This window comes from Macaca nemestrina, chromosome 10 (assembly GCF_043159975.1).
Source record: "Macaca nemestrina isolate mMacNem1 chromosome 10, mMacNem.hap1, whole genome shotgun sequence".
Taxonomy (NCBI): Eukaryota; Metazoa; Chordata; class Mammalia; order Primates; family Cercopithecidae; genus Macaca; species Macaca nemestrina.
Window position 1 is genome coordinate 142,425,170 of NC_092134.1, and position 22,378 is coordinate 142,447,547.

Here is a 22,378-nt window from a genome sequence, read left to right on the forward strand (position 1 = left end):
CTGTGGGCAGTTGGTCATAACCCAGACGTGTTTGATCAGCCCAGTGACAGCTGGGGTGGAAAAAGTGACCAAGGGCCTCAAGGACACACAAGGCGAAGAAGATTTGAAGTGCTGCGTAAGATATGCCTAATGCTTTTGGATTCTACCTTTGTTTAACAAATATGCACATATAAAAAACACAAACACAATCACATATACAAAAAGACAACAGCTATCTCTTGGTGAGATCCAGCTGAATTTACTTCCATATTCTCTGATATGTGTTTAAAGCTTTGTACAGTAAAGATATTTTAATTTTATAACGGAGACTGGGCACGGTGGCTCATGCCTGTAATCTCAGCATTTTGTGAGGCCAAGGCAAGAGGATTGCTTGAGCCCAGGAGTTCAAGACCAACCTGGGCAACAGAGTGAGACAGTCATCTCTAAAAAAAAATTTAAAACAATTAGCCAGGCATGAGAGCACTCACCTGTAGTCCTTTCTACTCGGGAGGCTGCAGAGGGAGGATCACCTGAGCCCTGGACGTCAAGGTTACATTAAGCTATGATTACACCACTGCATTCCAGCTGGGTAACAGAGCAAGACCCTGTCTCTTAATTTTTTTTTTTTTTTTTTTGCTTTTATAATGGGAAAACCATTGTAGACAGTTTTAGGAAGGAAAGCAGAACAGTGGGCATCTTTTTCAAAGTAAAAGAGCAAAAGCAAAAAATATTTCATGTTTACATTATGGACAAAGACAAGATTGTCCTTCAATAAAAGGCTGAATTTTTTTTTTTTTTGAGAAAGAGTCTTGCTCCCATCGCCCAGATTGGAATGCAGTGGCGTGATCTCGGCTCACTGCAACCTCCGCCTCCCGGGTTCAAGCGATTCTCCAGCCTCAGCCCCCCGAGTAGCTGGTACTACAGGCACGTGCCACTGTGTCTGGCTAATTTTTATATTTTTAGTACAGACGGGGTTTCATCGTGTTGACCAGGCTGGTCTTCAACTCCTGACCTCAGGTGATCTGCCCACTTCAGCCTCCCAAAGTTCTGGGATTACGGATGTGAGCCACCGTACCCGACCTGGCTGAGTGTTTTAAGTTATTTATAAAAGTAGAACAAGTTGCTCTTTATTTATTAGTATAATTTTTTTTGAGATGGAGTATGGAGTCTCATTCTGTTGCCCAGGCTGGAGTGCTGCGGCGTGATCTTGGCTCACTGTGACCTCCGCCTCCTGGGTTCAAGCGATTCTGCCTCAGCCTCCCTAGTAGCTGGGATTACAGGGGTGCGTCACCACGCCCGGATAATTTTTGTATTTTTAGTAGAGATGGGGTTTCACCGTGTTGACCAGGCTGGTCTCCATCTCCTGACCTCATGATCTATCCACCTCGGCCTCCCAAAGTGCTGGGATTACAGGCGTGAGCCACTGCGCCTGGCCTGATTTTATAGTTATAAATATAATATATTCTTATTGTAAAAATCACCTTTAATAGCACCACCACTGGCCGGGCGCAGTGGCTCACGCCTGTAATCCCAGCACTTTGGGAGGCTAGGCGGGCGGATCACGAGGTCAGGAGATCGAGACCATCCTGGCTAACACGGTGAAACCCCGTCTCTACTAAAAATACAAAGAATTAGCCAGGCGTCGTGGCGGCATCTGTGGTCCCAGCTACTCGGGAGGCTGAGGCAGGAGAATGGTGTGAACCCAGGAGGCGGAGCTTGCAGTGAGCTGAGATCCGGCCACTGCACTCCAGCCTGGGCGACAGAGCAAGACTCCGTCTCAAAAAAAAAACAAAAAACAAAAAACAGCAACACAATAGCAAACACGTTAACAGAAAGGTAGAAGCAGACCTTAAAGAATCTCCAGCAGCTTGAGAGACCATAGCTGACCGCTGAGGAGCTCTGCTCTGGGTTGGAGCAGTGCTTAGAAGTTATAAATCACTCTTAGGATATTGCATATGGATTCTTTTTTTTTTTTTCCTGAAATGGAGTCTCGCTCTGTCGTCAGCTCACTGCAAGCTCCGCCTCCCAAGTTCAAGCAATTGTTTGCCTCAACCTCCTGAGTACCTGGGACTACAGGCGCCCGCCACCATGCCTGGCTAATTTTTTTGTATTTTTAGTAGAGACGGGGTTTCACCATGTTAGCCAGGATGGTCTCCATCTCCTGACCTTGTGATCCGCCCGCCTCGGCCTCCTAAAGTGCTGGGATCACAGCGAGCCACCGCGCCCGGCTGCATAAGGATGTGATTTTTCAGTAGAGGCTCTTACCTTTTACTTTAAACATTCTTTGAGGGTTGTTGTTGTTTCCCACCCTCCCCCTTTTATTTCTATAGAGGTCAGCCGGAGTCAAGATGTCTGGGACTGAGGAAGCAATTCTTGGAGGACGTGAAAGCCATCCTGCTGCAGGCAGCGGCGCGGTGTTGTGCTTTGGACAGGTAACTGGTTCCTTCATGCCTGGGAAGGTTGAGGTTGAGTAAAGTTAGGGCACGCAGTTTGTAGAGCGGCGTAGTACATGCGTGGGTAGCACACAGTACGTTTACACGGTACATGCGTGGGTAGCACACAGTACGTTTACACGGTACATGCGTGGGTAGCACACAGTACGTTTACACGGTACATGCGTGGGTAGCACACAGTACGTTTACACGGTACATGCGTGGGTAGCACACAGTACGTTTACACGGTACATGCGTGGGTAGCACACAGTACGTTTACACGGTACATGCGTGGGTAGCACACAGTACGTTTACACGGTACATGCGTGGGTAGCACACAGTACGTTTACACGGTACATGCGTGGGTAGCACACAGTACGTTTACACGGTACATGCGTGGGTAGCACACAGTACGTTTACACGGTACATGCGTGGGTAGCACACAGTACGTTTACACGGTACATGCGTGGGTAGCACACAGTACGTTTACACGGTACATGCGTGGGTAGCACACAGTACGTTTACACGGTACATGCGTGGGTAGCACACAGTACGTTTACACGGTACATGCGTGGGTAGCACACAGTACGTTTACACGGTACATGCGTGGGTAGCACACAGTACGTTTACACGGTACATGCGTGGGTAGCACACAGTACGTTTACACGGTACATGCGTGGGTAGCACACAGTACGTTTACACGGTACATGCGTGGGTAGCACACAGTACGTTTACACGGTACATGCGTGGGTAGCACACAGTACGTTTACACGGTACATGCGTGGGTAGCACACAGTACGTTTACACGGTACATGCGTGGGTAGCACACAGTACGTTTACACGGTACATGCGTGGGTAGCACACAGTACGTTTACACGGTACATGCGTGGGTAGCACACAGTACGTTTACACGGTACATGCGTGGGTAGCACACAGTACGTTTACATGGTACATGCGTGGGTAGCACATAGTACGTTTACATAGTACATGTGGGAGCTATTTGTTGTTACTGGTTTTTCCTTCAGATGCGTTTTTTGGGGGTCTTTTGTGAACTCTGGAGGGCATTTTGGAACGTTAGCTATCAAAAGACTGATAGTACTGGGGATTAGATTTAGATTTAAATTTTTTTTTTGGGGAGGTAGATAACATTTGTATAACATCAAATTCAAAATGAAACTATGTGAAAATCTCCCTATTTCCCATTGCCCCTATATGCATGCCACCCAGTTCTATTTCTTTTTTTTCGAGGCTGAGTCTTGCTTTGTCACCCAGGCTGCAGTGCAGTGGTGCGATCTCAGCTCATTGCAGCCTCCACCCCCTGGATTCAATCAATTCTCCTGCCTCAGCCTCCCAAGTAGCTGGGATTACAGGCATGCGCCACCATGCCCAGCTAATTTTTGTATTTTTAGTAGAGATGGGGTTTCACCATGTTGGCCAGGCTGGTCTCAAACTCCAGACCTCAGGTGATCCGCCTGCCTCGGTCTCCCAAAGTGTTCGGATTACAGGCATGAGCCACCATGCCTGGGATTAATTTTTTGTATTTTTAGTAGAGATGTGGTTTCACCATGTTGGCCAGGGTGGTCTTGAACTCCTGACCTCGTGATCCGCCCGCCTCGGCCTCCTAAATGCTGAGATTACAGGCATGAGCCACCGCGCCTGGCTCCTTGTCTTTTTTGGAGGCATGGAAAGTTCCTGGGGGTCGTATTCCTTGTAGGGACATTGTGTGCATAGAAAAGTTTCTTGCTTTGTCCACCCAAACTCCATCTTTGTTTTTACCAGAGAGTTGTGAGTATTCGTTTCATCCAAATAGGGCAAGGGGGACAAAACCCAAATCAGCAAGCAGTCGTGTGTTTCCGTTTGTGCAGGACGGGAGATTGTTGCATTGGAGCAGGTGTCAATCTCTGGAAAGGGCAAATGGAAGCAGGTCTTCCTATCCCTGTGCCCTTTCCATACGCGCTTCCTGTGCTGGCGTCATTTGCAGCTCTGGAGGCAGGACACTGTCGCTTCCTAAGCTCCAGAAACTTTTATAAGGATGGTAGCAGCAGCTAAGGCAGCAGTTCTCAAAATGTAATCCTGGGACCCAGATTCAGAGTCCAGAAGGTCAGACTTATCTTCATGATAATACTGTTTGCCTCTTTCACACTCATTCTCTCGTGGGTGAACGGTGGAGTGTTCAGAGGCTGCGTGAGTGATATGCGACGTCACTGCTGTGGTGCCTGATGGCATGCATGCCTTAAAAGTTTCTCAGTTTTCATTTCTAATAGCATAAACATAACCCACAGAAACAAAGGTTCTGGGGGGTTTTTTAAGAGTGTAAAGGGGTCCTGGGGTCAAAAAGCTGGAGACTCAGTGATGTGAGGAATGGTGAAGTGTGAATGGAATTTTCTTTTTTGGGGTTGCAGTGCCAGTACACAGCAGAAGAGTACCAGGCCATCCAGAAGGCCCTGAGGCAGAGGCTGGGCCCAGAATACATAAGTAGCCGCATGGCTGGAGGAGGCCAGAAGGTAGGAGAGTTCCTGTGCCTGGAAAGCAGGCATCCAAAGACGGACTCAGATGGTCTTGCCAGTTCCCTCTCTGGGTCCTCAGGGATCCGGAAGGCTCCTGTTAACTTCCTGGAGGCCTCCCAGTGTCGCTGGGAGGGGATGGGTTCCCGACTTCGTTCTCATCTGAAGGGGCCCAGGCATGGTCTTGACACTTGCATAACTGCCGTCTTAGGATTTCGTCTTAGGATTTTTTACATCCTTTTTTTTTTTTTTTTTAATTTTTAAAGACAGGGTCTCGCTGTCACCCAGGCTGGAGTCCGACCAGTGGTGTCATCTCGGCTCACTGCAGCCTCCCCCAGACTCAAGCGATCCTTCTGCCTCAGCTTCCTGACTAGCTGGGACTGCAGGCACATGCCACCATGCCTGGTTAATTTTTTAATTTTCTGTAGAGACGACATCTCGCCATGTTGCCCAGGCTGGTCTCGAACTGCTAGGCTCAAGTGATCCTCCTACCTCAGCCTCTCAAAGTGCTGGGATTACAGGTGTGGGCCACCATGCCCAGCCTTTACACCATTAAAGAAAATGTTCCTTTTGCCATTTGCTTCTGTTTTTTTTTTTTTTTTTTTGAATTAAACGCTTTTTAAAGAACTTATGATTGACACATAATAATTGCGTATCATTTGCTTCTAATTTTAACTTCTGTGAATATTTTTGGTCTTCCATAAAATATGTCAAACCGAGATTTATACTTTTTGCAAACTGAATTTTAGCAACTGCTGGGTGAGTTCCTCCTCCCGACAGACCGTTAGTTCTCACAGGCACCATCTAGAAGATTTTTGAAATAAATTCATTGAGAATTTTCTTGAAAAATAATTTTTTTTTGAGAGACTGGGTCGCACTGTGTCACTTAGGCTGGAGTGCAGTGGCATGATCATAGCTCACTGCAGCCTTGAGCTCCTGGGCTCAAGCAATCCTCCCACCTCAGCCTCCCGAGTAGAATGTTTAAGGGCAGTTTATCCAAAAAAGTAGATGAGGAGGCCGGGCGCGGTGGCTCAAGCCTGTAATCCCAGCACTTTGGGAGGCCGAGATGGGCGGATCACGAGGTCAGGAGATCGAGACCATCCTGGTTAACACGGTGAAACCCCGTCTCTACTAAAAAATACAAAAAATTAGCCGGGCGCGGTGGTGGGCGCCTGTAGTCCCAGCTACTCGAGAGGCTGAGGCAGGAGAATGGCGTGAACCCGGGAGGCGGAGCTTGCAGTGAGCTGAGATCCGGCCACTGCACTCCAGCCTGGGTGACAGAGCGAGACTCTGTCTCAAAAAAAAAAAAAAAAAAAGTAGATGAAGAATAAATTATGTAAATTTTGATTCACATTTAAGTGTGGTAAGGAATTAACACAGCTTTTCCTTAAAAACTTTTTTTCTAGGTGTGTTACATTGAGGGTCATCGAGTAATTAATCTGGCCAATGAGATGTTTGGTTACAATGGCTGGGCACACTCCGTCACACAGCAGAATGTGGGTGAGTGTGCAGCAGTGGGGACTTGTGCACTGTCCAGCCCTGGTGAAAGGGTGCTGTGAGTGAGGAGGTGAGGTAGGTGGACTTAGTGCCAGCAGGAAGAATGGCTGTGGCACAGCGATCAGTGTCCTCTTCAACTTGCTCTCTTTCCCACTCCTAGATTTTGTTGACCTCAACAATGGCAAGTTCTACGTGGGAGTCTGTGCGTTTGTGAGGGTCCAGCTGAAGGTGAGGAGGATGGAGTAGACCTGCGCGGAGGGATCAGTGGGTGGTAGGAGAAGGTGAGCAGGTAGGGAGGTGGGTAGCTGGACAGGGACCCAGGCTGCAGAGTTGTGTCTCAGCCAGTGTTCCCCAGAATGGTGGAATTCAAATACTGTTGCTCCTGTCTCCCTAAAAGAATGGAAAAAGTGTTCTCTTGCACATTTTCAAGTTGACACTTAAAAGTTTTCACCACATATAAAAATTGTTGCAAAGGGTGTATTTTTTGGCATATGGTAAAATCTGACATTCTAAAATACAATAATTTTACCATCACTGATAAGTTTTTGGAAACTCAACTTTAGGCAAAGCAGGTCCTTTTGTTACAGATAAAAACAAAAATTGGGTTTTGTTAAGAAGTTGTTTTGCTTAAAGTTACAGTTATTTAAGATGTTAAGTGAGGACTTACCGTAAATCTGTTAGATCTTTGTTAAATATTCCAGTGGACTCTAAATGCTATAGAGGGTTAGATCTGTCGTTTATTTGAAGAAATACAATGAACAGGCTTTTTTTTAATCTTAGAAATTTTACATGGTTCTTTCTTTATCTGAACTTACATTTCCTTTCTGTTTCCCTACTGGTTTTTATCCTAATACATATTTATGGTTGAAAGTTTGGCTGGGCGAGGTGGCTCATTCCTGTAATCTCAGCACTTTGGGAGGCTCAGGTGGAAGGATCGCTTGAGCCTGGGGATCTGAGACCAGTCTGGGCAACATGGTGAAAGCCCGTCTCTCCTAAAAATACAAAAAATTAGCTGGGCGTGGTGGCGCACGCTTGTAGTCCTAGCTCCTCAGGAAGCGGAGGTAGGAGGATCACCTGAGCCTGGGAAGTCGAGGCTGTGATGAGCTGTGATTGTGCCACTGAACTCCTGGGTGAAAAAAAAGAAAAGTTTTATTGATAGCCTCATTATGCTTCTCTGCCTTTGCATGTGTATAAAAATAAAAATTTTTGGTAAATTTTTGGTGCACTTAAGGCTCTAAATATTAAGAGATTTCTTTTGGATTTAGTTGTATTATAGCTACTGTTAACACACAGTTGACCAGACAATTGTATTTATGGTGAAGAGAAAACATAAATATAGCAAAATTTTGATAACTTAGAAAAATTAAAGATTTGAAATCTTGCCACAAAAATAAAAAATTTAAAATATAAAATATAAAATTTATGGAAAATGAATATCTTAATGAGATGGATAGCACTGTTTTTTTCAGTTAGTTTATATATCCATATAGCCATAATTGAATATTACTTCTTTTTTTTTTTTGAGACAGAGTTTCACTCTTGTTGCCCAGGCTAGAGTGTAATGGCTTGATCTCTGCTCACCGCCACCTCCACCTCCCGGGTTCAAGCAATTCTCCTGCCTCAGCCTCACGAGTAGCTGGGAGTACAGGCATCCGCCACGTGCCTGCCTAATTTGGTGTGTGTGATTTTAGTAGAGACGGGTTTCTCCATGTTGGTCAGGCTGGTCTTGGACTCACGGCCTCAGGTGATCCGCCCACCTCAGCCTCCCAGAGTGCTGGGATTACAGGCGTGAACCACCGCGCCCAGCCTGCTTATTTCTTGAATGAACAATTCAGCATTAGTTCTATTCTGACTTATTTTTCTAAATAGTACTAGAAAACCTTGTGTCTATGAGTGAGTAGCTGAGAATGGAAAGAGTTTTGTTATAGTGTCACTCATTTATTTGAGTGCTTTTTGAGTTATTTTTTTAAAAATCACTGAGTGCTATCATCAAACACTGTATTTGATTCTCAATCAGCGAATGATGTGCTCAGGTTCACCTTCACTTTTGGTGAAAGGCAGGAGCTGGATGCCACCTGACTTCCAAAGGGATTTGCTCTCCAATCCTTAGAGACCATTAGATCCAATATTCAAATTATCCCTTTTTTTGATATCCCAGAGGTTTTTTTTTTTTGAGACAGAGTCTTACTCTGTCGCCCAGGCTGGAGTGCAGTGGCACGATCTCGGCTCACTGCAACCTCTGTCTCCTGGGTTCAAGTAATTCTCCTGCCTCAGCCTCCTGAGTAGCTGGGATTACAGGTGCCCGCCACCACACCCGGCTAATTTTTGTATTTTTAGTAGAGACGGGGTTTCACCATGTTGACCAGGCTGGTCTTGAACTCCTGACCTCAAGTGATCCACCTGCCTCGGCCTCCACAGGGCTGGGATTACAGGCGTGAGCCACCCGCGCCCCGCCTGGCCGTTCCAGAGGTTTTTTACCTTAGGGCAATGCGCACTGATAGGATTTGGGGTGGGTTTCTAATGTGCCCTTTGTGTGTCAGAGGGAAGGTGGGAAGGGAGGATCGTCTTGCCACCGTGACCACAGGCACATGTCCAGGCAGACCAGGTCTAGGAAGCAGCACTGGCAGTGGATTCTCACCCAGACTTCTGCCCGCGCCCCTGTGGCAAGGCTGCCAGGCGGGAGATTCCTGCTTTGAGCTCTGCTGCTTGAGGAAAGGGGGAGTTGTGGCGCGCCTGCCGCTCTCGTGTTTGAGTTTGAACTCCTTTTCTGCCCCCAGGATGGTTCCTATCACGAAGATGTTGGTTACGGTGTTAGTGAGGGCCTCAAGTCCAAGGCCTTATCTCTAGAGAAGGCAAGGAAGGAGGCGGTGACAGATGGGCTGAAGCGAGCCCTCAGGTGAGTGCGGGGCTGGGAGTCTCACCTGCGTCATTCCAGCGCTTGCTGCAGAGCAGGTTTCGGTGGTTTTTGGAAGAGGTAATACAGCCACGTGGTTCAAAAATCTAAGCAACGTGGAAGGTAAGTCTCACCGCTGCCCCGGCTCCTGCCTGCCTGTTTTCCCGCTTCCGTTAGTATGTTTTCAGTGTTTGTTTCAGGCTTCCCTTGCGGGAATAAGTGGTAGAATCCTGTGTTCTCTCTTCTCCGCACACCCAGTAATGTGTGCCGGACACCTTCCCCCTCCTACTGCGAGTGCACAGACAGCACCGTCGTCCTCTCCGTGCGCCTCAGCAGCCCTCCGCTATGCACAGTAGCAGAGCTGACTTAGTTACACAGTCACGCGGGTGTCTGCGTTCGTCCATTTATGTTGCTCTGCAGGAATACCAGAGGCTGGGTGACTTATAAATAAAGGAGGTTTGATTGGCTATGGTTGTGTGGACTGGACTGGAAGCCTGGTGCCAGCATCCGCTCTGGGGAGGCCTCAGGAAACTTCTAATCACGGCAGAAGGCGAAGAGGGAACATGGAGAGAGGGAGCAAGAGAGACAGGGAAGAGGTCCCAGGCTTATTTATTTATTTTATGGTTGTTTTTCATTTTTTGAGGCAGGATCTTGCTGTGATGCACAGGCTGGGGTGCAGTGGTGCCATCGTTGCTCACTGCAACCTTGAACTCCTGGGCGAAGTGATCTTCCTGCTTCAGCCTCCCGAGTAGCTGGGATCGCAGGCACATGACACCACCCCCAGTTAATTAAAAAAATTTTTTTTTAGGCCGGGCGCGGTGGCTCAAGCCTGTAATCCCAGCACTTTGGGAGGCCGAGACGGGCGGATCATGAGGTCAGGAGATCGAGACCATCCTGGCTAACCTGGTGAAACCCCGTCTCTAGTAAAAAAATACAAAAAAATAGCCGGGCGAGGTGGCGGGTGCCTGTAGTCCCAGCTACTCGGGAGGCTGAGGCAGGAGAATGGCGTAAACCCGGGAGGCGGAGCTTGCAGTGAGCCGAGATCCGGCCCCTGCACTCCAGTCTCGGCGACAGAGCAAGACTCCGTCTCAAAAAAAAAAAAAAAAAAAAAAATTTTTTTTTTTTTGTAGAGACAGGGGCTCCCTATGTTGCCTAGGCCAGTCTGAAACTCCTGGACTCAAGTCATCCTCCTGCCTTGTGCGTCCCAAAGTGCCAGGATTACAGGCATGAGCCGTCATGCCCAGCCCCACACTCCAACCACCAGATCTCTCGTGAACTGAGTGAGAAGTCACTCAACACCAAGGGGGTGGCACTAAGCTGTCGGTGAGGAATCCAGCCCCAGGATCCAGTGCTTCCCACCAGGCCGTGCCTCCGGCATGGGAGGCCGTGCTCCAGCACGGAATTGGGAGGGAATAACCACGAAACCATATCTGTGTCTTTGAGAATTGAAGTGAATTGAACCCGAAAAACCTGTGAATTCTGTGGGGGAGTCCGCAGACCCCAAGTTAAGAACTTTGCTCATGGAAGGTTGTGCCCTTGAGCCCCAGTCTCCAAGTGTGTGTCGCCTCCTCCCGCTGGGAAATTGGAGCATTCTTTGGAAAAAAAAAGGAAAACGCTCTGCAGTTTGTTCTCGGTATCAGGGGGTGGCTGCTGGGTTTTGTGAATGGTGCCTCAGTCTTCTCATGCTCATCGTCTCTGTGAGGGCAGGGGTTTGTGTCTTGTCCTCACTGCGGTATTCTCAGAAGCTAACAGTGCGGGAACGTGCCGGATGCTTACCCGACGTCAACGGGGAACACATGGTGGGGTCCATTTTCTCCGCTGCACCTGAGAAGCCACCTGTACAAAGTTGTACGTCTGTTCTCTGATATTCACGTGTAACAATTCTTTTTTTTTTTTTTTTTTTTTTTTTTTTTTTTTTTTTGTATTGTACGTGTAACAATTCTTAACCCTGGTTCACTTTTTTTCCCTCTTGCCCTTAGGAGTTTTGGAAATGCGCTTGGAAACTGTGTTCTGGACAAAGACTACCTGAGATCACTAAATAAGCTTCCACGCCAGGTACGTCAGACATGGATGGGTGCAGTGCGGATCACGCAGCAAACTCCTCTGTGTCGTGAGTTGAGTGCTTGGAGGATGCGAGGAGAAGTGAGGACTCAGCTGTTCAGAGGGTCTGGAATGTTTATTTCAGATTTCGAATGTTAGAGCTAGCAGGAACTAATCACAGCAGTTTACTTTTTTAAAAATCACATCATTTGACAGGAATGTGAGATCTGGAGCATTTGTGTGACGTGTAGGTAGAGAACTGTGGCTGGGGGTAGTCTGTGAAGCCTCAGAGCGAGCACACAGCCCTCTGCAGCACCGCTCTCCTTCCCACACACTCCCAGCCTCGCCGCTGAGCCTTCATTGTTTTCCTTAGTTCTCGTGTCATTAAGATTTAGACGTCCATTATTTCTGTCAGTACCTATCACGTGATCTGAGCATTTGCCTTTGGAGAATGGGGTCTGTGGCCGGGCAGCCCTGAGTCACACCTGACTTGCGATGAGTAGCTTCTGGAGTGTTCCTCCTGCCTCATCTGCGCTCCGAGGTCCCTGCCATGTCACCCCCCACGGCAGCATTTCCATCCTGTGCCTGAGGGATTCTTTTCCTCACGGAGACCCACAAGGTGTGTGTCTCTGGGCATCTGTACAAACTCCTTTAAACAATCATTTGTAAACATGATTGGATTCAGTTTGCTAATATTTTGTTAGGCATTTTTTTTTTTTTTTGAGACGGAGTCTCGCTCTGTTGCCCAGGCTGGAGTGCAGTGGTGCGATCTCGGCTCACTGCAAGCTCCGCCTCCCGGGTTCACACCATTCTCCTGCCTCAGCCTCCCGAGCAGTTGGGACTACAGGCGCCCGCCACCACGCCCGGCTAATTTTTGTATTTTTAGTAGATGGGGTTTCTCCCTGTTGACCAGGCTGGTCTTGAACTTCTGACCTCAAGTGATCCGCCTGCCTGGGCCTCCCAAAGTTCTGGGATGACAGGCGTGAGCCACTGCACCCGGCCTTTTCTTTTTTTAAATTGTAGTAAAACACATCACATGTTAACTATTTTTAGTGTATGGTTGAGTAGTGTTAAGTGTATTCACATTGTTGTGAAATTGATCTGCAGAACTAAGACTCTATACGCATAAAACAAGAACTGCACATTTCCCCCTATTCCCAGACGCTTGTAACTACTTCCACTTTCTTTCTTTTTTTTTTTTTTTATTTTATGAAAGATGAGGTCTTGCTCTGTCACCCAGGCTGGAATGCAGGAGTGCAATCCTAATTCACTGCATCCTTGAACTCCTGGGCCCAAGGGATCCTCCTGGATCCTCCTGCCTCAGCCTCTAAAGTGGCGTGGACTACAGGTATGTGCCACCACACGTAGCTGCTTTATTTTTTAAACAATTACTATATTTTTTTGTAGAGACACAATTTCTCTGGGCTGGTCTTGAACTACTGGGCTCATGTGATCCTCCTGCCTTGGCCTCCCAAAGCGCTGGGATTACAGCATGGGCCACTGCACCTGGACGCAGCTGATTAACTTTTTTTTTTTAAGTGATGAGCTCTTACTGTGTTGCCGAGGCTGGTCTTGATTTTTTTTTTTTTTTCTTTTATAAAAAATTAGGCTGGGCGCTGTGGCTCCTGCCTGTCATCCCACACTTTGGGAGGCCGAGGTGGTCAGATCCCTTGAGCCCAGGAGTTCGAGACCACCCTGGCCAAATGGTGAAACCCTGTCTCTACTAAAAAATACGGCCGGGCGCAGTGGCTCACGCCTGTAATCCCAGCACTTTGGGAGGCCGAGGCGGGCAGATCACGAGGTCAGGAGGTCGAGACCATCCTGGCCAATACAGTGAAACCCCGTCTCTACTAAAAATACAAAAAATTAGCCGGGCGTGGTGGCGGATGCCTGTAGTCCCAGCTACTCAGGAGGCTGAGGCAGGAGAATGGTGTGAGCCCGGGAGGTGGAGGTTGTGGTGAGCTGAGATTGCGCCACTGCACTCCAGCCTGGGCAACACAGTGAGACTCCATCTCAAAAGAAAAAAAAAAAAGAAAAAATACAAAAATTAGCTGGGCATGGTGGTCAGCCTGCCTGTAATTCCAGGTCTTCCAGAGGCTGGGGCATGAGAATTGCTTGAATCTGGGAGGTGGAAGCTGCAGTGAGCCGAGATCGTGCCACTGTACTCCAGCCTGGGAGACAGAGTGAGATTCTGTCTCAAAATAATAATAATAAAATAAAAATAAAATAAATTTCTTTTGTGGACGTGGAGTTTTGCTATTTCCCTGGCTAGTCTCAAACTCCTGGCCGCAAGCGATCCTCCCACTCAGCCTCCTTCAGTGCTGAGATTATAGGTGTATGTGTCTGTTTCCTGTTTCTATGAATTTATCTACTCTGGATACCTCATATAAATGGAATCGCATAATGTTTGTCTTTTTGTGACTGGCTTATTTCACTTAGCATTAATGCATCCGTGTATCAGAATTCCCTTCTTTTTAGGGCTGACTGTTCCATCGTACAGACCACAGTTTGTTCATTTGTCGAGGGACATTTGGGTTACTTTCAACCTCTTGGCTATTGTGAATAATGCTGCTGTGAATGTGGGTGTGTAACCCTCTTTGAGATCCTGTTTTCAATTCTTTTAGACATATTCTGAAGGGGATTGCTGGTCGTATGTAATCCTATTTTTCAGTTTTTGAGGAGCTGCCATACCGATTTTCATAGCGGTTGCCTCATTTGACAATTCCACCAGCAGTGCACATGAGTTCAGGTTTTTCTAAACCCTAACCAGCACGTGTTATTTTCTGAGTTTTTGGCTTTTTTTTTTTTTTTTTTTTTTTTTTTGAGTAGCCATCCTAATGGGTGTGATATTTTATTGTGATTATGAGTTGCATACCCCTGATGATTAGTGATGTTGACCATATTTTCTTTTTTGAGACGGAGCCTCACTCTGTTGCCCAGGCTGGAGTACAGTGGCATAATCTTGGCCCACCACAACCTCCGCCTCTGGGTTCAAATAATTTTACTGTCTCAGCCTCCCAAGTAGCTGGGACTATAGGCGCCCGCCACCATGCCAGGCGGAGAATACAGAAAATTTTACCGTGTTGCCCAGGCTGGTCTCAAACCCCTGGCCTCAAGTGATCCACCTGCCTCGGCCTCCCAAATGCTGGGATAACAGGCGTGAGCAGCCACATGTGGCCTGACTCCGATTTTTATGGAGCTTTTTCGTATTGTTTTTGTACTCTCTCTTTCACTGATGTCTGCTCTCATCCTTTTAGAATTTCCTTTCTTCTGCTAACTTTGGGTATAGCTTTTTTTTCTAGTTCTTTGAGGTATAACATAGATTTGAGATCTCCTTTTTTTTGAAAAATGTGTGCGTAACTTCCCTCTTAAGACTTTTCACTGCACCCCAGAAGTTTGGTATGTTGTGTTGTATGCTTTTGGTGTGTTGTGTTGTGTTGTGGTATGCATTTGTCTCAAGGAATTCTTCTAAGTTTCCTTGTTACATTTCCTTTGACTTTAAGTGTGGTGGTTAATTTCTACTGATTCGTGGATTTTCCAGTTCTCTTTTTGCTGTTGATTTCTAGTTTGATTCCGTTGTGACTGAAAAGATACTTTATATGATTTCCATCTTGAATTTGTTAGGACTGGTTTTTGTGGCCTGACATGTGGTCTGTCTTGGAGAATGTTGCATGTGTACTTGCAAAGAATGTATTTTCTGCTGTTGGTGGGTGGAATGTTATATATATGACTGTTAGGTCCAGTTGGCCTATAGTATTGTTCAAGTACTCTATTGCCTTATTCATCTTTTGTTTGGTTGTTTTATCCATTATTGAAAGTTGGGTAGTGAAGTCTCCTACTATTATGGTGTTGCTTTTATTTCACCTTACAATCCTATCAAAGTTTGCTTCATATATTTAGGACCTCTGGTGTTTGGTGCATAAATATTTATAATTGTTATATCTTCTTGGTGAATTGACATTCTTTTTTTTTTTTTTTTTTTGAGATGGAGTCTGGCTCTGTCGCCCAGGCTGGAGTGCAGCGGCGCAATCTCGGCTCACGGCAAGCTCCGCCTCCCGGGTTCACGCCATTCTCCCACCTCAGCCTCCTGAGTAGCTGGGACTACAGGCGCCCACCACCATGCCCTGCTAATTTTGTGTATTTTTAGTAGAGACGGGGTTTCACCGTGTTAGCCAGGATGGTCTCGATCTCCTGACCTTGTGATCTGCCCGCCTTGGCCTCCCAAAGTGCTGGGATTATAGGCGTGAGCCACTGCGCCCGGCTGACATTCTTATCATTATATAATATCCTCTTCTCTTATAACAGTTTTTTGTTTTTTGAGACAGAGTCTTGCTCTGCTGCCCAGGCTGGAGTGCAGTGGTGTGATCTTGGCTCACTGCAACCTCTGCCTCCCGGGTTGAAGCAGTTCTCCTGCCTCAGCCTCCCGAGTAGCTGGAACTACAGGCGTGTGCTACCATGCCCGGCTAATTTTTCTTTTCTTTTTTTTGAGACTTCTGGTTGCCCAGGCTGCAGTGCAATTGTGTGATCTCAGCTCACTGCAATCTCTGCCTCCCAGGTTCAGGCAATTCTTCTACCTCAGCCTCCCAACTAACTGGGGCTACAGGTGTGTGCCACCGTGCCCAGCTAATTTTTTCTATTTTGTAGAGACAGAGTTTCACCAAGTTGGTCAGGCTGATCTCAAACTCCCGACCTCAGGTGATCTGCCCACCTCGGCCTCCCAAGGTGATGGGATTACAGGCGTGAGCCACCGCACCCAGCCCTAATTATGTATTTATTTATTTGTTCTAGACAGAGCCTTGCTCTGTCGCCCAGGCTAGAGTGTGGTGGTGGTATCTTGGCTCACGGCAACCTCTGCCTCCCAGGTTCAAGTGATTCTCGTGCCTCAGCCTCCTGAGTAGCTGGACTACAGGCACCCGCCACGTGCCCAACTAATGTTTTGTATTTTTAGTAGAGCAGTGTTTTGCTGTGTTGGCCAGGCTGGTCTCAAACTCCTGGGCTCAAGTGATCAATCCACCTGCCTTGTCCTCCCAAAGTGCTGGGATTACAGGTATAAGCCACTGAGCCTGGCCCCAAATTTCTCTTTTTTTTTTTTTTTTTGTTGAGACAGAGTTTCACTCTTGTCACTGAGGCTGGAGTGCAATCACGGCAACCTCTGCCTCGTGGGTTCAAACCATTCTCCAGCCTTAGCCTCCCAAGTAACTGGGATTATAGGCGCCCACCACCACGCCTGGCTAATTTTTGTAGTTTTAGTAGAAATGGGGTTTCACCATGGTGGCCAAGGTGGTCTCGAACTCCTGACCTCAAGTGATCCACCTGCCTCAGCTTCCCAAAGTGTTGGGATTACAGGCATGAGCCACCATTTCATAAGTGAGCACAGCTATTCACCTCCTGGATAGGGAAACAGAGCTTTACCAGCAGCCCTGAAGCCCCATTTTGCCCTCTTCTAGTCACTGCCTTGCTTTCTTTTTTTCAAAAGTAACTACTGTCCTGTCTTCTATTCTGACTTTCATAGATTTTTTCCTGTTTTTGAACTTTATGTATGTAAAGTTCACAAATGGAATTGTACTGTAAGTGGAATTGTACAGTTTATATTTTAAGAAAATTGACCAAAGTATTAAAAAGAACATGTAGACATGTAGACAAGTGCACGTATCATCCATGCTCTGCTTGATGAATTTTCAAACCAAACATATCCACATAGCCAACATCTGAATCAAGATAGGACACTGCCAGTACCTAGAAGGCCCAGCCGTGTTCCTTGCAGTCATTGCCATCCCCTGCCCTCCTTCTCACTACTGAGCAAACCACTTTTAACAACACAGATTGGCGGGTGTGGCGACTCACTCCTGTAATCCCACCACTTGGAGAGGCTGAGGAGGAAGGATGGCTTGAGCCCAGGAGTTGGAGACCAGCCAGGACAACATAGTGGGACCCTGTCTCTACAAAATAAAAATAAAAATTAGCTGGGCCTGGTGGTCCCAGCTACTTGGAAGGCTGAGCTGGGAGAATCGTTTGAGCCTAGGAGGCCCAGGCTGCAGTGAGCTGTGACTACGCCACTGCACTCCAGCCTGGGCCACAGAGCGAGACCCTCTCTCAAAAACAAACAAACAAAAAACAAAGCCACAAATTTGTTTTTATTGTTATGTACTTTTTTGCAATCCTACAGTTTGAACTCTTTGTATCTTACTTGAATTCAGCATGGTTGTGAGGTTCGTTCATGGTGCGTGCAGCAGTTGCATTGCTGTATCATTTTCTTTTGCATGAGTATGTGGCAATTTACTTTTCTAGTCCTTTCCTAGTAGACATTTTGGTCTGTGTAGCTTTGGATGTTGTGAATGGAGCTGCTGTTGGCATTCTTCTGCTGTACATTCACGCTCATTTTTTGTTGGGAATCATTGGGTGAGAAGATAGGTACATGTTTAGTTTTAGCAGGTTCTTCCCATGTTCCTGTGTGGCTGTGTTAATTCACACCCCACGTGGCCTTGTGTAAGTTCCAGTTGTTCCGTATCTTTGACAGCACTTGGTATTGACAGTCTTTCAAAAGAGTTTTCAAAGCTCATTTCTTTTTTTTGAGACAGTCTTGCTCCATCGCCCAGGCTGGAGTGCAGTGGTGCGATCTCAGCTCGCTGCAAGCTCTACCTCCCGGGTTCAGGCGATTCTCCTGCTCAGCCTCCCGAGTCGCTGGTGTGTGCCACCGTGCCCAGCTAATTTTTTTATTTTTTAATTTTTTGTATTTTTAGTAGAGACGGGCTGTTACCCAGGAGCTCCTTCAATTTTTTTTTGTATTTTTGTATTTTTGCCGTGTTGGCCAGGCTGGTCTTGAACTCCTGGACTCGAGTGATCTGCCTTGGCTTGCCAAAGTGCTGGGATTACAGGCATGAGCCACCGTGCCTGGCCAAAGCTCATTTCTTTTTAAACTACTCATTTATCTTTCAATGTAGATATGAAATCTACACTATAATTTTCATTTTCAGGTCAAATGTAATCATCTTAATCCCTCATATTCAAATAATTATTCCATCAGCATCAGTTTTATGAATTGAGAGATGTTTTCCCAAGTAAAAGTATTCTGGATTTCTGTAGGAATCAGTGTGGAAATGAAATCATTTGCCCTGTGCCACGCAGCACAGGAGTGTCCGTTCTCATGTTGATGAGATGCAGGACCAGCCCCGTCCTGGAAGATTCCTTGCAGCCTTGGCTGGCAGCCGACGTCCGTGCCTCCCGGGTGTTCTTCCCTCTGTTGTCTGAAGGGTCCTTCGTGATGCCACAGCGTACCCGAGGCTGCCTCAGTGACAAGTGCTCTTTCCAGGGGTGGCCCCGGCAGAAAGGGGTGAGACGGTGCAGACCTCCGCAGAACCGTGTGCGCTCACTTCCGTGGAACAAGGACAAGGAGGCAGCACAGACAGACCCAGCTGCCGAGGAAAGATTCCAGTTTGATTTTACAGAACATCTGCCCTAAGGCAAAACCAAAGAAGGATTCCTTTTTATCAAAACTTCACTAACACAGAAGGCTATAAATAAAACATGAAATTGTTTGGCTTCTCCTTCTCGTAGTACTACTTGGAAGTTGTAGATCCTTTGCCTCAGCAGGACCTAGAAGGCGCAGTGGATGGAGGATATCAAATGCGATTCTCCAGGAATCTATACCTGTGAGTCAGGGAGAAGCAGCGGAGGCCAAGAGCCCATTGAAGGAATTTTTTTTCTCCTCTTTCTTTCCTTACTAGTTGCCTCTTGAAGTGGATTTAACTAAAGCGAAGAGACAAGATTTTGAACCATCTGTGGAAGAGGCAAGATATAACAGCTGCCGACCGAACATGGCCCTGGGACACCCACAACTACAGGAGGTGACCTCCCCTTCCAGACCAAGCCATGTTGTGATACAGGGCGACAAGGACTGCAGCTCCCGGTATGCGGCCCAAGGCCCCTTCCTTTCCTCTCGGCCCCTTCCTGTGTCATTGGGGCTGCCTCCACCTCCTCCTTCAGAGCCAGCCAGCCAGCCGTGTGCGTGCTCCCAGGAGCCATGGCTGTGACTCGGGGCTCCTCTCACCGTTGGTCCTCTCACGCAGAGGCCTGACTTCATCCACCGTGGAGAGCGAGGCCACGTACCAGCGGAAGCTCCGGCAAAAGCAGCTGCAGCAGCAGTTCCGGGAGCGGATGGAGAAGCAGCACGTTCACGTCTCCAGGCCGTCCGCTGAGAAGAGTGAGGGTGTGTGAGAGGGGGGAGCAGAGCCCTGGGAGGTGCCTGCAGGAGGAAGTCTGGCCGCAGGGTCGCCTGATTCTCTGCCAGTAACCCTGTGGCCGGCTCCAAACCAGGCCTCGCTGGGACTTCTCTCATGCCACACGCAGGAGAGATGAGCCCAGGAAATTCAGATATTTAAATCTGCCATACATTTTCCCATTTCTAAAGACAGTGATTTTTTTTTTTCCCCCATGGAACTAAATGGGCATTGATAAAATCTTCTAGAATTAGAAATTTCAGGGTAAATAATTTTTTTGGCTTCAAATACTTTGGCCATCTCTACATTAGAAAGCCTTGGCCGGGGTTGCTCACATCTGTAATCCCAGCACTTTGGGAGGCCAAGGTGGGCGGATCACTTGAGGTCAGGAGTTTGACACCAGCCTGGCCATCATGGCGAAACCCCATCTCTACCAAAAATACATAAAAATTAGCCAGGTGTGGTGGCGCATGCCTGTGGTCCCCCCTACTCGGGAGGCTGAGGCAGGAGAATTGCTTGAATCCAGAAGGCAGAGGTTGCAGTGAGCCAGGATCGTGCCACTGCACTCCAGTCTGGGCGACACAGTGGAGGAGACCTGGCCTCAAAAAAAAAAAAAAAAAAAAAAAAAAGCAAGCCTTGTTTCTGAGATGTCTTCAAATACAAGGCAGAATTGGGGTTGAGAATAACAGGAACCTTTGGCAGATGGTTTATCAACTTTAGTCTATTTCGGAGTCCAGGTTCAGTGGGAACAGTGATACAGATGCCTTCCTCTCTTCCTTCTCTGTCTCCCCTCCTGTTCTCTCCTGCCTGTCCAGGGGCAGGTAATCCTTACTCAGAGTGGAAACAGAGAGAAGCCTTGTCCCAGATCCCTCGAGCTCTTGCCCAGTTTTTCCCTAGGAATCGTGAAGAAGATTCAGAGGACTCGCTCCATGGTTGTTCACTGATGTGCCCCTCAGCACTCACAGGCTGAAATTAACATAAAAACTCAAACAGAACCACTTCCTGTCCCGTGGATGTCCTTACCGAGAGTGATTCTAGATGTTTAGCTTCTCAACCATTGCAGAGGCTCCCGGGTAGACTGTGGAGGAAGCTGCCCTCCAGGCCTTTCCTGCCCCTTGGCAGACAACGTGAGCCATTGTTATTTTAATCCATTTCACACATCAGGTTTTGGCTTAAGATTTTGTTGGTTTGTTTTCAGACAGGGTCTTGCTCTGTCGCTCAGCCTGGAGTACAGTGGTGGGATCAGGGTTCCCTGCAGCCTCGACCTTCCTGGGCTCAAGTGATCCTCCTTCCTCAGCTCCTGAGTAGCTGGGACTACCAGTGCATGCTCCACACCCACTAATATTTTGTTTTTTGTAGAGGTGGGGTCTGGAACTCCTGGTTTCAAGTGATCCTTCCACCTTGGCCTCCCAAAGTCCTGGGGTTACAGGGTGAGCCCCTGCGCCTGGTCAGATTTTAGTTTAAGATGTTGTTTGAGCAAGGGTTATGGCTGTAACAAGCAAGCCAGACACTGGACTAGATGGCCTGTAAGAACCCTTTTACTTTTGCTATGAAAAGAGAAAAGAAACTTGTCTTTCCCACTGGTGAGAAGAATTCAAACCACAGACAGATCTGTAGGTGGGACTGGGACTCGGGAATCCGAAGTTCTTTTTACTGGCTGAGGCAGTGCAGCCCGAAGCGGTGTTGTCCTGAGAGTGTGTCCCCTGACGAGAGGGGAGTGGACTCAGCTCTGAAATCCCATGTAGTGATGTGATTATGACTTGTCCTTTCTCTCCTCTGAACCGTAGCGGCGCCTGCGGCCCCTCCTCTGACGCACAGCACTCCTGTAACCGCCGTCTCAGAACCACTCCCGGAGAAAGACTTCCTTGCAGGAGTGACTCAAGAATTAATCAGTAAATACCTTGAAATGCTTGTAAGCTACTGTGCTGTATGTTTTTAGCAGCCACAGAATACCTTTTAGGCAGCACGGAAGTCCTCATTTCCGTGGGTTTTCGTTGAGGGGTTCTGGCTGATGGCACATGTCCAGTTTCTCTTTCGTCCTAACCGAAGGGAAGTGTGCTTTGAGGGGGAGGGGAGAGAAATTCCAAAAACTTTCAGAAGGTACTCAAGACATGGAATTTCTGATGGCCAGTTTTTCCAGTGCTTTCTTTGAGAATATTTCATTATTTGCTGATGACACCCTTTCCCTTGACCTCTGTAGAGACTCTTGAAGACAACTCTGAAAAGTGGGCTGTGACTCCAGATGCCGGGGATGGTGTGGCCAAGCCCTCTTCTAGAGCAGACCCAGCCCAGACCGCTGACACACTAGCCCTGAACCACCAGATGGTGACCCAGGACAGGACTCCACACAGCCTTTGCCACCAGAAACCACAAGCAAAATCTGGATCTTGGGACCTCCAGACTTACAGCACCGACCAGCGCGTAACAGGTAGCAGAGAGGTGTTTAGGCACAAAAATTAAAGGGAGGTCCCAGCTTTAATTCTGGGAATTTTTGAGGAAGGATGACATTTCATTTGAAGTTTGATAGAACAGGGAGCTTCTATTAGAGAAGGCGCCACACGTAGAAGATAATTGTTTCAGAGCCAGAACTTTTCCTCTGGGCTCCTGACTGCAGGTGCAGCCCTTTCCAGCTCCTGATAATAGCAGGAAGCGGAGGCGCGACCAGCAGCAGGTCTGTCGTGAGCACGACGCCACGTGGTCGAGGAGAATCATCTGCCTTCCTCCTAACAGTAATTCTCCTTCCTGGGCTTAGTCTAGATTAGGATCATTAATATAATCCAGAAATCATTAGCTGTCAGTTTATTTTAAAATCATGGC

General features: G+C 47.5%; 1 protein-coding gene across 9 annotated transcripts in view; it reads left to right on the plus strand.

Annotated features, from left to right (window-relative positions):
• The window catches only part of LOC105484098 (RAD52 homolog, DNA repair protein), a 37,291-nt gene that overhangs the window by 12,549 nt on the left and 2,364 nt on the right, over nt 1–22,378 (plus strand). For 7 of the 9 annotated variants that reach the window (XR_011608465.1, XM_011745318.3, XM_011745316.3 and 4 more), the window contains 10 exons: nt 2,310–2,411; nt 4,814–4,915; nt 6,322–6,415; nt 6,573–6,640; nt 9,190–9,308; nt 11,285–11,360; nt 19,070–19,251; nt 19,412–19,551; nt 21,349–21,453; nt 21,762–21,989. Coding sequence is in view for 8 of the 9 variants with exons in the window: in XM_011745318.3 (XP_011743620.1) it covers nt 2,310–2,411; nt 4,814–4,915; nt 6,322–6,415; nt 6,573–6,640; nt 9,190–9,308; nt 11,285–11,360; nt 19,070–19,251; nt 19,412–19,551; nt 21,349–21,453; nt 21,762–21,989 (1,216 nt within the window). In the remaining variant the exon portion in view is untranslated. Of the gene's footprint in view, nt 1–2,307; nt 2,412–4,276; nt 4,512–4,813; nt 4,916–6,321; nt 6,416–6,572; nt 6,641–9,189; nt 9,309–11,284; nt 11,361–19,069; nt 19,252–19,411; nt 19,552–21,348; nt 21,474–21,761; nt 21,990–22,378 lie in introns of those variants that run through there. The other 2 variants (XM_011745317.3, XM_071070683.1) reach the window with 2 other exon arrangements.